The 10,816-nt window shown below is 48.4% G+C and overlaps 1 protein-coding gene across 1 annotated transcript; it reads right to left on the minus strand.

The window, feature by feature from the left end:
* Window positions 1–800: 800 nt before the first annotated feature.
* LOC137305236 (zinc-binding protein A33-like) lies at window positions 801–10,024 on the minus strand. Its single transcript, XM_067974081.1, has 6 exons — window positions 8,552–10,024; window positions 8,368–8,463; window positions 8,043–8,276; window positions 7,210–7,232; window positions 6,997–7,112; window positions 801–3,181 (listed from the first exon to the last, which is right to left on the minus strand). Exons 1-6 carry the CDS (start codon window positions 8,960–8,962, stop codon window positions 2,634–2,636), a joined length of 1,428 nt encoding a protein of 475 aa, XP_067830182.1. The 5' UTR covers window positions 8,963–10,024; the 3' UTR covers window positions 801–2,633.
* Window positions 10,025–10,816: the final 792 nt, after the last annotated feature.

A 10,816-nucleotide genomic window follows, 5' to 3' on the forward strand; every position in this document is an offset into this window, starting at 1 on the left:
TTCACTGTCGCCATCTGATCAGTTCGCTGAGGCAGGTCTTCCCGTCCATCGCATCTCATCCTTTCCCAGAATCAGCTCCTCCCGTCTTCCCATTAGGAAGGAGACGGTATTAATACTGCTGTTCTGAACTTCACCATATCGACTTCAATAACAAAACACATTGCTGATAGCAAGTGAAACATCACAACTTTTCACGACTGTTGATTTTTTTGGGAACAAAACACAAGGCGTAACTGTCAATTTCAGCGGGAGTGCATAACAGAAAATATCGGACGGGCTGACCGTTTAACAGCCCGTCCGATTTTTCATCCCATTCTGCAGCGATTTTAACCTAATCTATCCATCGAGAGACTGACAGGATCAGGTGCTTCGCTGGTTTTGCACGCCGTCCGATGTCACTCTCCATTTAAGTCAGTGGAGAGTATCATTGGGCGAGGTGTGAAGAGGTCATTTTAATCTAAATAGCCAGGTGGGAATCCCACGGGATTGGGTGAAACGCCGGTTTTGCACACCGCCCAATATTACACTCTACTGACTGCCGACCAGTGAGTTAGATTAAAATTGCCCAGACATCAGTGGTGAGGAAGATTGGAGGGTGTGTTTTGCAGGCTCACCTGTTTGCAGTTGAAAGAAAGGATATCAGTAAAGGTGAGCAGGCAGTGGAAACACTCTGGGTAGAATTAAGATACAGTAAAGGATGCAAGACTCTGGTGGGAATTGTCTCCAGACATCCTGACAGCAATGATGTAGTAATGAGGTGCATAAATACGGAGATAAGAAAAGCAAGTGGCAAAGGCAAATTGCTTATAATGGGTCTTTTAATTTTCACAAAGGCTGGGAAATGCAAAACAGCTCAAGTAGGAAAGGCAATTAATTTCTATGTTTCTAGGACAGTTTTCTGAAACAACAGCCCAGAAATAGCTTTTAAAATAACAATAAGCCCAATAGCACTCGCCGTTATTAGTGGTGAAATCGAAGAGCATGTTCGGGCGATCACACATGCGCAGTTAAATGCAGAAATCAGGGAATTGCTCTTCCTGGTTCGCCGGTGATGTCACAGTTTCACCTTTTTGGGATATCATCGGCTGCAATCAATGGAATCAACAGACCAGCGCCAACTTGCTCTCCTGCCCAGCTAGAAACTAACTAATCTCGCCACAAAACAAGCACACTCAGTTGTTTAAGTCTAAGCTAGGTTTTAACAGCGTGGTAAGTCTTAATGGATGCCAAGCAATCTCTCATGCACTAAAAATTAACTTTAAAAAATGTGAAATCTCATTACTCCTGATTTTGATACTTTTTGGACATGTGAACAAAATGTTAAAAAATTAAAACATTGCCTTTTTTACTTTTTCCTTCTGTCTCTTTTATCTCAGTCTTTTAATCTTATCATCTCTTTGTTTTGCTTTGTCTATGTCATTTTATAACATCTTCTCAGGCACATCCAACTTTTTAGTTTGCTCTGTTTCTCTATGAACTGCACTTCCTGGATCTCACAGTGTGGCTTGCTTCAAGCTGATTGCTTGAGGGGGCTTAGAGATTCTTTAACCACTCGCACAGCCCGGGAAAGAGATATCCAATTAGTCCCACTCCCCTGTTCTTTCCCCATAGCCCAGCAAATTTTTGCCCTGCAAGTATTTATCCAATTCCTTTTCAGGCATCGCATTCCAGATCATAACAACTTGCTGCATAAAAAAAATTCTCCTCATGTTGCCTCTGAATCGTTTGCCAATTACGTTAAATCTGTGTCCTCTGGTTACCCTCCTGCCACTGGAAATAGTTTCTCCTTATTTACTCTGTCAAAACACTTCATGATTTTGAACACCTCTATTAAATCTCCCCTTAACCTTCTCTACTCTAAGAAGAACAACTCCAGTTTCTGTAAATGTACACATGACCCTGATTAACATTTTTTTTTGACTGAACTGGGCAGAGCGTGTAGCAGGCACACTCCGAGCACTATCAGCTGGCAGCCAGGCCAAAGTGGATCCCAAAGCAAAGTTCCCCTTCATTACTGTGGGACCGGGAGCAGCAGGTGCGCTCCTCCGGACTTCCCAAAACCAGCCTTTGCTACAGCCGCTCTATTTGCCCCCTCAAGATATCGGGTAGTTCAACATCCTATTAACTTATTGATTGCTGCTCTGCATTGATTGGCCATAATTAACATTGCGTTTACTCTCCTCGGTCTCTTTCAGCTTTCTCCTCAGCTATTTCAGCACCATTCACGGAGTGTGCCTTGACTCACTGACAGCCTTCACTCAGTGGGAACACTCCTGCCTCTCTTCCATTCCACAGACTTGAGCACATAATCCAGGCTGACACTTCAGAGCAGTACTGAGGGAGCACTGCCCATGTTTTAATTCTCCTCTGTCTCTGCGCCCCGATGATTCTCGATGTTCTTGAGGTTTTTTTATTTAATTTTACAGGAGTGTCTGGAGCAGTTGCCATGAGTTTGTTGCACTGCACCGATTAAACAAAGAAATATAACCAATAAGATAATGTCACTCGGTTGTACCCGCCCTGACCTCAGGTGACATTTGGACCATCCACACCACCTGTGACTGAGAGCGACGCCCAGCAGTTTGCAGCTGGCAGGAGGCAGGTGGGTGGAGAGGAAATATGGGATGGACCTATTAGTGACCTTTAACCCCGCAGATTGTCAGTGGCGCTGAGTTTTCCCCGCCGTCACTCCATCCCGGATGGAAGATCGGAAAGATTCTCTCAGTGAAAGTGTGGGTGAAAGTGTGGAGATGGGACATGTTGTCCGCATTGTAAAATGACACCTGTCCACCCTCATAGTCCAGGTACACCCCGATCATCCGGAGCTTTACACTCGGGGTGAGGGGTGTGTCATAGGGGGAGGTGGCGGCAAAATAACCACTTCCAGGCTCCAGCCACACAATCCAGTATCCGGACTCAGGTCTCGGGTCGATGTTCCCTTTCCTGTTAACAGACTCTCGGGCCACTCCCACACTCCAAGTCTGGTTCCCCACCTCCACCTCCCAGTAGTGTCTCCCTGATGTGAATCCCTCCGATCCCAGGACACAGGCCCAGCGATCAAACCTCTCCGGGGTGTTAGGGAGCGGCTGCCGTTTCTCTCCGAGTCTCACACTGGTCCGGTCCTCAGACACAATGAGCCGGGGATTCGCTGTGTTCGGATCCAGAGTCAGAGAGGCTGGAGCTGGGGGAAGGTTAAAATAACACAGTCAGTGAGTTAGTTTCTTGCTGTGATTTATTCAAACACTTTCCTGTTTAAAGTGCCCACTCGGGGGACTCCCAGTACCTCTGGTGATTTTAAAGGGCTCCAGGTTCTGTTATTGGAATCTGCTCCCACACGGGGGTTTACGCTCCTGGGGCCGCTCTGACTTCCCAACCCGGTCAGAGCTGAGCGGGGACCGGGCGCACATTGTATTTTATTTTTGTCTTTCTTCAGCCCCTGGCGCCCTGCTTCGACACCGACCCGCCACAAGAAACCCTACGGCTCCCCGAGGCCCCTGTGGTTCTCAGCCCCTGCAGAGTGACCCACGGTCCTATAGAAATAAACAAGGAACCGGCACCAAGAGGCTCCGATATGATTTGGAGGCACAATCTCGGCCCGGAGACGTTGGGCATAACTTTTACTCTGTGCCGGGTACTCAGTGCTCCCGCAGTTATTTGCGTGGGGAACCCAGAAGCGAATTGAGTGCATCGCAATCTGCGATCACAACTCAACTGAAGGTGAGTGTTTGAGCTTTTGGGTTTCACACACACTGGGCAGCCAGAATGACAGGCTGGGGGCCAGTGGGCAGTGAAAGGAGATGCAAACCAGAGAGGGGCGCGGGAAGGATAGAGAGGTCATTGAAACTGCAAGAAAGCGGGGTGGAGGGGGTGCGATGGACGGCATGGGGGAGGGTCCAGCATCGGGGATCGGGGGTCAGCAAGCAACGGTGATGGCGGGGTCCAACATCGTGGAATGGGGATCGGCCGATCGCAGGGGTCCTATTGGCCAACTGAGCTTGTTGGGCCTGGATGAAGCACTCCTGCACCTCCGGGCCCACAAACATTGCAATAAAGGCACACATCTCATGGATCCGGTCCTTCCCGCCTGCTTTCACCTGACGTGAATCAGAAGCGATGAGAAACGGGAGCAAATAGGGGTAAATTCATTTTAACTGTCCAATACACCAAATATTAAGTACTCAAGTATCTCAATTAGATACACTGCCCCTTTAAGTATCCGCCCACCGGCTTTAAGTGGGGGTGGGACTTCCTGGTGCCTGTTCTGCAAAGGCACACAAACCTGCCTGGGTTAATATATCCTACATAGAATTACATAGAATTTACAGCCTGAGAAAGGCCATTCGGCCCAGCAGGTCTAGGCCAGTCTTTATGCTCCACATGAGCCTCCTCCCTCCTTACTTCATCTCACCCTGTCAGCAGATCCTTCTATTCCTTTCTCCCTCATGTGTTTATCTAGCTTTCCCTTCAATGCTAATGTGGTGTTCGCCTCAGCCACTCCTTTTGGCAGCGAGTTCCACATTCTAATTGCTTTCTGAGTAAAGAAGTTTCTCCTGAATTCCCGATTGGATTTATGAGTGACCATCTTATACTTAACTTTGGACTCCCGTTCTTAAGGGTTAAAATTTATCCCGTTAGCTCTGATATCCCCCACATCACCAAACAGCGCGATCAATGAGGGGAGAGGGGGGGATACAGACATCAGGGGGAAAGAAAGTAGTGAAGAAAAGAGGAAAAGAAAGGAGGGGAACAGCTGTAGAAGGGAAGAGAGAGCCAAGAGAGAGCGGGGGTGGGTAGGGGGACTGAACTCATCAGAGGGAATGGGATCAAGAACAGATCTCGCAGAGGGAGGGAGGGAAAGAGCTAAGGCGCGGCAAACAGTGGGGAAGGGAGAGAGTAAAGAGTTCAAGGGGAAAAGCAGAAAAGCAACGGGATAAAGAAGCTGCGGCCCACAACTCAATGTGTCCAACAGCCTGACCCGGAACTCGAGATAAACTGGAACAACCGGGCAGTCCCCAGATTCAGAGAAAACCGCCCCCTAACAGAAAAAACACCCTGCACATAACAAACCGACATCACCCTGAATACAGCCCATCAAAAAAAATATATTCAGGAAACTCAACAGACTCCAACATATAATCAGGCAAAAAAAAACAGATGTACATAAAAGGAGAGGTGGAAGTGGCATTTCTACAAGTGACCCTTCTCTCCACCCTCAGAACACACCAGGTTTATGAGTGAGTGGGTGGGACAAATGCTGGCAGCCTTCTACTCAGCCAAGAGCAGAGGGTAGTCACACCAATCAACAGGAACCTCCCTATTACTCTGGCGATACACATTCCTGGAGGCCGCTCCATCCTAATGGACTTCGAATAACAGGAGAACCCAAAGTGATGCTTCAATTCTGTGTCCCGAATGAGGAGTCTCCGCATTCTCCACATCAACATTCCTCACACTCGCCCCACGTATGGACAGCACAGTAACCATGAATGGAGACCTGAACTGTGCTCTTCACTCCCAATGGGAAAAACTCCCAGTGGACACAGGGCATGAGGACAAGCAGCCGGAGTAATTTGGGGACGAAGTAGTCACCTGGTCCCACACCAACTAATAGCTCCCCAAGCGAGTTTTACAAGGACCTAATCGTGGAGTTTACTCTCCTCCTACTGAAACACCTACACCGTGTGCTTGAGACAAGGACAAAGACACACTTGACTGAGTCACGATCATGTTAATCCATTTGAACAGAAAGATCGTCTCCCCGTGCTCATTGTCGAAAACTAAATTCCTCCTCAATGCTGACTAGAAAATATCGGTCAAGATCTTAACCGCCAGACATCTCCGGCCAGGTCCATGCAAACAAATAGGCTTCACACTAGGCCGCATGTGGAGGTATAACACCAGCGGCTATTCAATGTGCTGCCCCACTGTCATATCTCTACCCTGATACTCTCCCTGGATGCATAAAAGACATTCGTCTAGGGCGAGTGGAATATTTCCTCAAGAGAAATGAATGAATAAGGCTTGGTGATACTTTCAGGCAGTGGATTGCAATCCAGTGCCTGCTCCCCATGTTCACAGTGATTACCAGCTGACTCCATACCCCTCAACCGTCCTCCTCCCTGAACGGGCAGACAAAGCCTCGTTCCCAGGCTTCCTCAGACTTCCTGTCCCGACCATGTTCATGAACATGAATGTGGCACACAAGGTGGAGATACATCAGGAGGATGCCTTATTGGAGAGGAGGATAGGTTCTGCTGGGAAGGAGGGGAGTTGCCTCTTGCTGAAGTTTGCAAGGTATTGCTGTTTTCCGAGGGTCCCTGTATTGGTCATGTTGGGAGAGCTGAAATTTTCAGCTGACTGGTTGAAAGCGATGCTTTTTAGAAGGTGGATTTGGTGCATGAAAAACACTTTAATTCCACTCAGGGCCGGTTCTAACCGCGATGCTTTGCATCTACTTAGTACTAAAAGATACTCTAACATAAGGAAAATAAAAAATAGGAGCAGGAGTAGACCATACAGCCCCTCGAGCCTGCTCCACCATTCAATAAGATCATGGCCTATCTTCCACCTCAACTCCACTTTCCTGCCCGATCCCCATATCCCTTGATTCTTTTAGAGTCCAAAAATCTATCGATCTCAGCCTTGAATGTACTCAACGACTGAGCATCCACAGCCCTCTGGGGTGGAGAATTCCAAAGATTTACTACCCACTGATTGAAGAAATTTCTCCTCATCTCAGTCCTAAATGGCCGACCCCTTATCCTGAGACTATGCCCCCTCGCTCTAGACTCTCCAGCTAAAGGAAACAGCTTCTCAGCATCTACCCTGCCAAGCCCTGTCAAAATCTTATATCTTACAATGAGAGCACCTCTCATTCTTCTGAACTCTATAGATTATAGGTCCATTTTACTCAATCTCTCCAGTTTGACATAATCTGATATACTATACGAAGAAATGAGCGAGAAATCGGAAGAAATGATCCTATATGAGTTTTACCGGGTTTGATGGCATCAATCATTTCTCTCCATACTGTGTACTGCAAAGGGCCGTTGAATTTTTCGATAGGCAGTGCGGCTTCTGCTAAAGACTGGATACGAAAGCCCTCGCTAATCCTGCAAATATTAAACAGTTGGTTATAAATTGACCAGAAACACCTTTCTGAGTTATTTTCCCAAACTGTGCAGAGTTTCAGTAAAGAGCATATCCTACCTCCTCTTCAGAAAACTTTTCTCCTGAAATAAATAAAACACAAATCTGAGTTGACAGACACTGACCGTCTATATCCGGACAGCAGAAATTGCACCCAGATTGTTCAAAGCTGCTGATAATACCGAATTCTCACTGCTGCCGCTGCACAAATGGAAAGAGACTATTACAAAAAGGTACAGAAGCTTTGGAGAAGGTGGAAAAAAATGTTAAGGAATTATACCAGAATGAACAGGGTACAACTATCAGGAAAGACTAAACAGGCTGGGGCTCTCTTCTTTGGAAACGAGAAGACTGAGGGGTGACCTGATAGACGTCTTTAAAATTATGGCGGCGTGGATAGGGTGGATGTAGAGGAGATGTTTCCACTTGTGGCGGAGTCCAAAGCTAGGCGCCATAAATATAAGATAGTCACTAATAAAATCCAATCAGGTATTGAGGCGAAACTTCTTTACTCAGAGAGTGGTTAGAATGTGGAACTCACGAGCACGTGGGGTGGTTGAGGCGAACAGCACAGATGTATTTAAGGGGAACCAGATAAGTACAAGAGGAAGAAAGGAATAGAAGGATATTCTGTTAGGGTTAGAAGAAGCAAAGTGGGAACAGGCTTGTGCGGAGCATAAACACCGGCATGGACCTGTGGGGCTGAACGGCCTGTTTCTGTGCTGCACATTCTTTGTAATTCTATGTGGGATATATTTGAAAACCAGACAGCAGAAATTACACCAAAATTATTAACAGCAGCTGATAGAAACAGGATATAGTTGATAAAATTTGATTTGTGTCAGATTATGGAAGTCAACATCAGTCCCGCTCACAGACAAATAATGCCTCACCTTCAGAAATATCACACCGTCTTTTTCCTCCATCTGTTTTTGCAACTTTGAAAGCTTCTCCTGAATAGAATTTAAATTCTTTTGAATTTCTCGAAGATTTTCCTCCATTGGTTCTAGAATCCTCTCCTCTTCTTCCCTGAGATCTCTGATTAAACGCTGCTCTTTCTCAGTGAGAATCTGGTGCATTTTAGCGAACTCGGATATGATGCGGGTCTGCAGACTGCTCGACTGTTCCTACAAAATGAAATGTGAAAAATAATAATGTACCGCGATAAAGGAACAAAACTAACCGAGATCGCAGAGAATCAGCACAGGGAGACCTCACCCTAACTTTGGAAATCTGTTGCTTCTGTTTCAGTTCAGTTTCGAGAACCGCCGTTTTCTTCTCTGTGAGAGAATCTAAGGAAGATTTCAGCTGATCCTGGGATTGGGAGAAAAAATCACAGAATGAAAGTGTTCGACCATGAAAAAGATTTAATAATCAGATGATCAAATATGTTCCCTTTTACCTTGTACATTTCAACAGCTTCTTTAATCGGCATGAAGCGGTGGTCTCTGTGTTCCCGCGCATCTCGACAAATCATACAGATCAGTTTCTTGTCAGTTTCACAAAACAGCTTCACTTCTTCCTGATGTTCCTCACAGTGAAGTTTACTTTCCTTCTCTTCCGGATTCAGCTTTAATTTTCGAACTTTCTCGGCCAGATTTGCTAAGGCCCGATTGGCCCTGAAGTTTCTTTCCGAAAACTCCTCTCTGCATTCCGGGCAGGAGTTTGTTTCCTTCGGTTCCCAACACTGTGTGATACAGGAGCGGCAGAAGTTGTGCCCACACTCCAGTATAACCGGAGCAGTGAACAAATCAAGACAGATGGGACAAATTGCCTCCTCGGACAAACTCTCTGCCTGCCGTCTGGAAGCCATGTTCACACTCAGCACTTCCTGATTCAAACTGATTTTACCTTCGATGTTACTGGGCTCCCGAACACCTTCAGACTACAAACCCTCCGGTGAATCACCGTGTAAGATATAGATCCATAAACTGAATTGTGTTAATGATTGTAGCCGCTCACCCTAAAAGACAAAGTGCCATAAATGTCAAGCAGCTGCCTGGAAGCTGTGATCAGTTTCAGTCCTTCCGGATTGAAACTGCTGATGTCATGTTTCTGTGGGTGGATCCAGCCCCGGTTCCCAGTCTGAGATCACTCCAGAGTCCCTGGAAGTGCTGTTCACATCTGGATGAAATTGTATCACATTTACAAAGAGGAAAGACGTTCGATGAAGTTTGGGTGTGCACACGTCATCAGACTGAGAGACAAACGGGTATTTTACTCAGGCTGGGAAAACGGAGAGGGGAAAAGGGAGGAGGGGAGAGGAGAGATCAACGCTGATTTGAAAGAAATTGTTCGGTTGCATGGATCGCAGGCTCGGCCTCAGGATTGGTGTCAGCCTTGCCCACCTTGTTTGTTTTGCCGGCCTGGGATGCGGGCAGTTGCTGCGGACGAGCCCCATCTCCTTACAGGCGGGGGCACCGAACACCCTCCGATGTCCAGAGGACGCGGTGGGCCGTCCCCTGGTGACTCACATAAAAGCCACCCTGGGTTTCCTCCTCCCGGGCCGGCTGGGCGTCGGTCTGGTGCCGGAAGGATTGGACCTGACGGAGGTTCGTCTCCCTGAGGCCGAGCGGGATCGGTGCAAAATCTGTCCTCACCTCTCCCAGTTGAATTCGAGGGAGGAGGAGCTCGTTGGGGATCAATGGCGGGACGTTTGATAAAACGATCCTCTGCCTCCCGGCCGGGAGAGGATCCACCAGCAGGAATCTCTCGCCCACCGTGAGCCCCTTATTGAGGGCCAGGAACACAGCCCGCTCCGACCTCAGGAAGAACACGGCCTTCCCGGACATTTCAGAGGCGGCGACAATGACTGAGGGGCCGACAACCCCAGACATGGTCTTCACACAAGCTTCAATGGGCATGTTGGGCTGAGTGTAGCTCTTGACCCCATTACGTTTCGTAAAGAGGCGAAAAGGTGCAGGGGAAGCAGGAGCAGCTGCGGAGGCCAAGCCCGTGTCCGTCCGGCTTGTACCGGGCACCGACGAAGGTGGAGTCGCCCGATGAAAATTGGGAACTGCACTTCACCCAAAGAGAGAGAGAGAGGGAAGGAAAGGGTGGAAGGAGGGTGAGAAAGAGAGGGAGAGAGAGGGAAGGAACGGCGGAAAGGAGGAGGGAAAGAGGGAAGGAGGGAGAGCGAGAGAGGGAAGGAGACAAGGAGGCAGGCTGTAGAAGTGGGGGAAACGGTGAGTTGGGTGGGGTGCACTCGACTGGTGTTTTTCCTCCTCTTCTTGGTTGGGGGACAGAGACGTCTTCACCCAGACAGCTGAAACTGCCGAGGCTCACTGCTCCACAAGATGTTCATTGCTGGACAAGCCCTTGTTCCGGACTTGTCCAGCACCTCAGTCTGATTGACAGTCCCCGGGCTCCCTCATTCTCGGCCCCGCCCCTTCAGTCTGATTGACAGTCCCCGGGCTCCCTCACTCCCAGCCCCGCCCCCTCGTCTGATTGACAGTCCCCGAGCTCCTTCACTCCCAGCCCCGCCCCCTCGTCTGATTGACAGTCCCCGAGCTCCTTCACTCCCAGCCCCGCCCCCTCAGTCTGATTGACAGTCCCCGGGCCCCCACAATCCCAGCCCCGCCCCCTCGTCTGATTGACAGTCCCCGGGCTCTCTCACTCCCAGCCCCGCCCCCTCAGTCTGATTGACAGTCCCCGAGCTCCTTCACTC

The sequence above is a fragment of the Heptranchias perlo genome, chromosome 39 (assembly GCF_035084215.1).
Source record: "Heptranchias perlo isolate sHepPer1 chromosome 39, sHepPer1.hap1, whole genome shotgun sequence".
Classification (NCBI taxonomy): Eukaryota; Metazoa; Chordata; class Chondrichthyes; order Hexanchiformes; family Hexanchidae; genus Heptranchias; species Heptranchias perlo.

What these genes read in the sequence shown, in the direction of transcription:
- LOC137305236 (XM_067974081.1), bottom strand. Translation starts at nt 8,962, where the DNA reads ATGGCTTCCAGACGGCAGGCAGAGAGTTTGTCCGAGGAGGCAATTTGT. An exon ending in AACAGATTTCCAAAGTTAGG is followed by an intron (nt 8,277 to 8,367) that starts GTGAGGTCTCCC and finishes TTCATTTTGTAG; the next exon opens with GAACAGTCGAGCAGTCTGCA. An exon ending in GATTGATGCCATCAAACCCG is followed by an intron (nt 3,182 to 6,996) that starts GTAAAACTCATA and finishes ACCTTCCCCCAG; the next exon opens with CTCCAGCCTCTCTGACTCTG.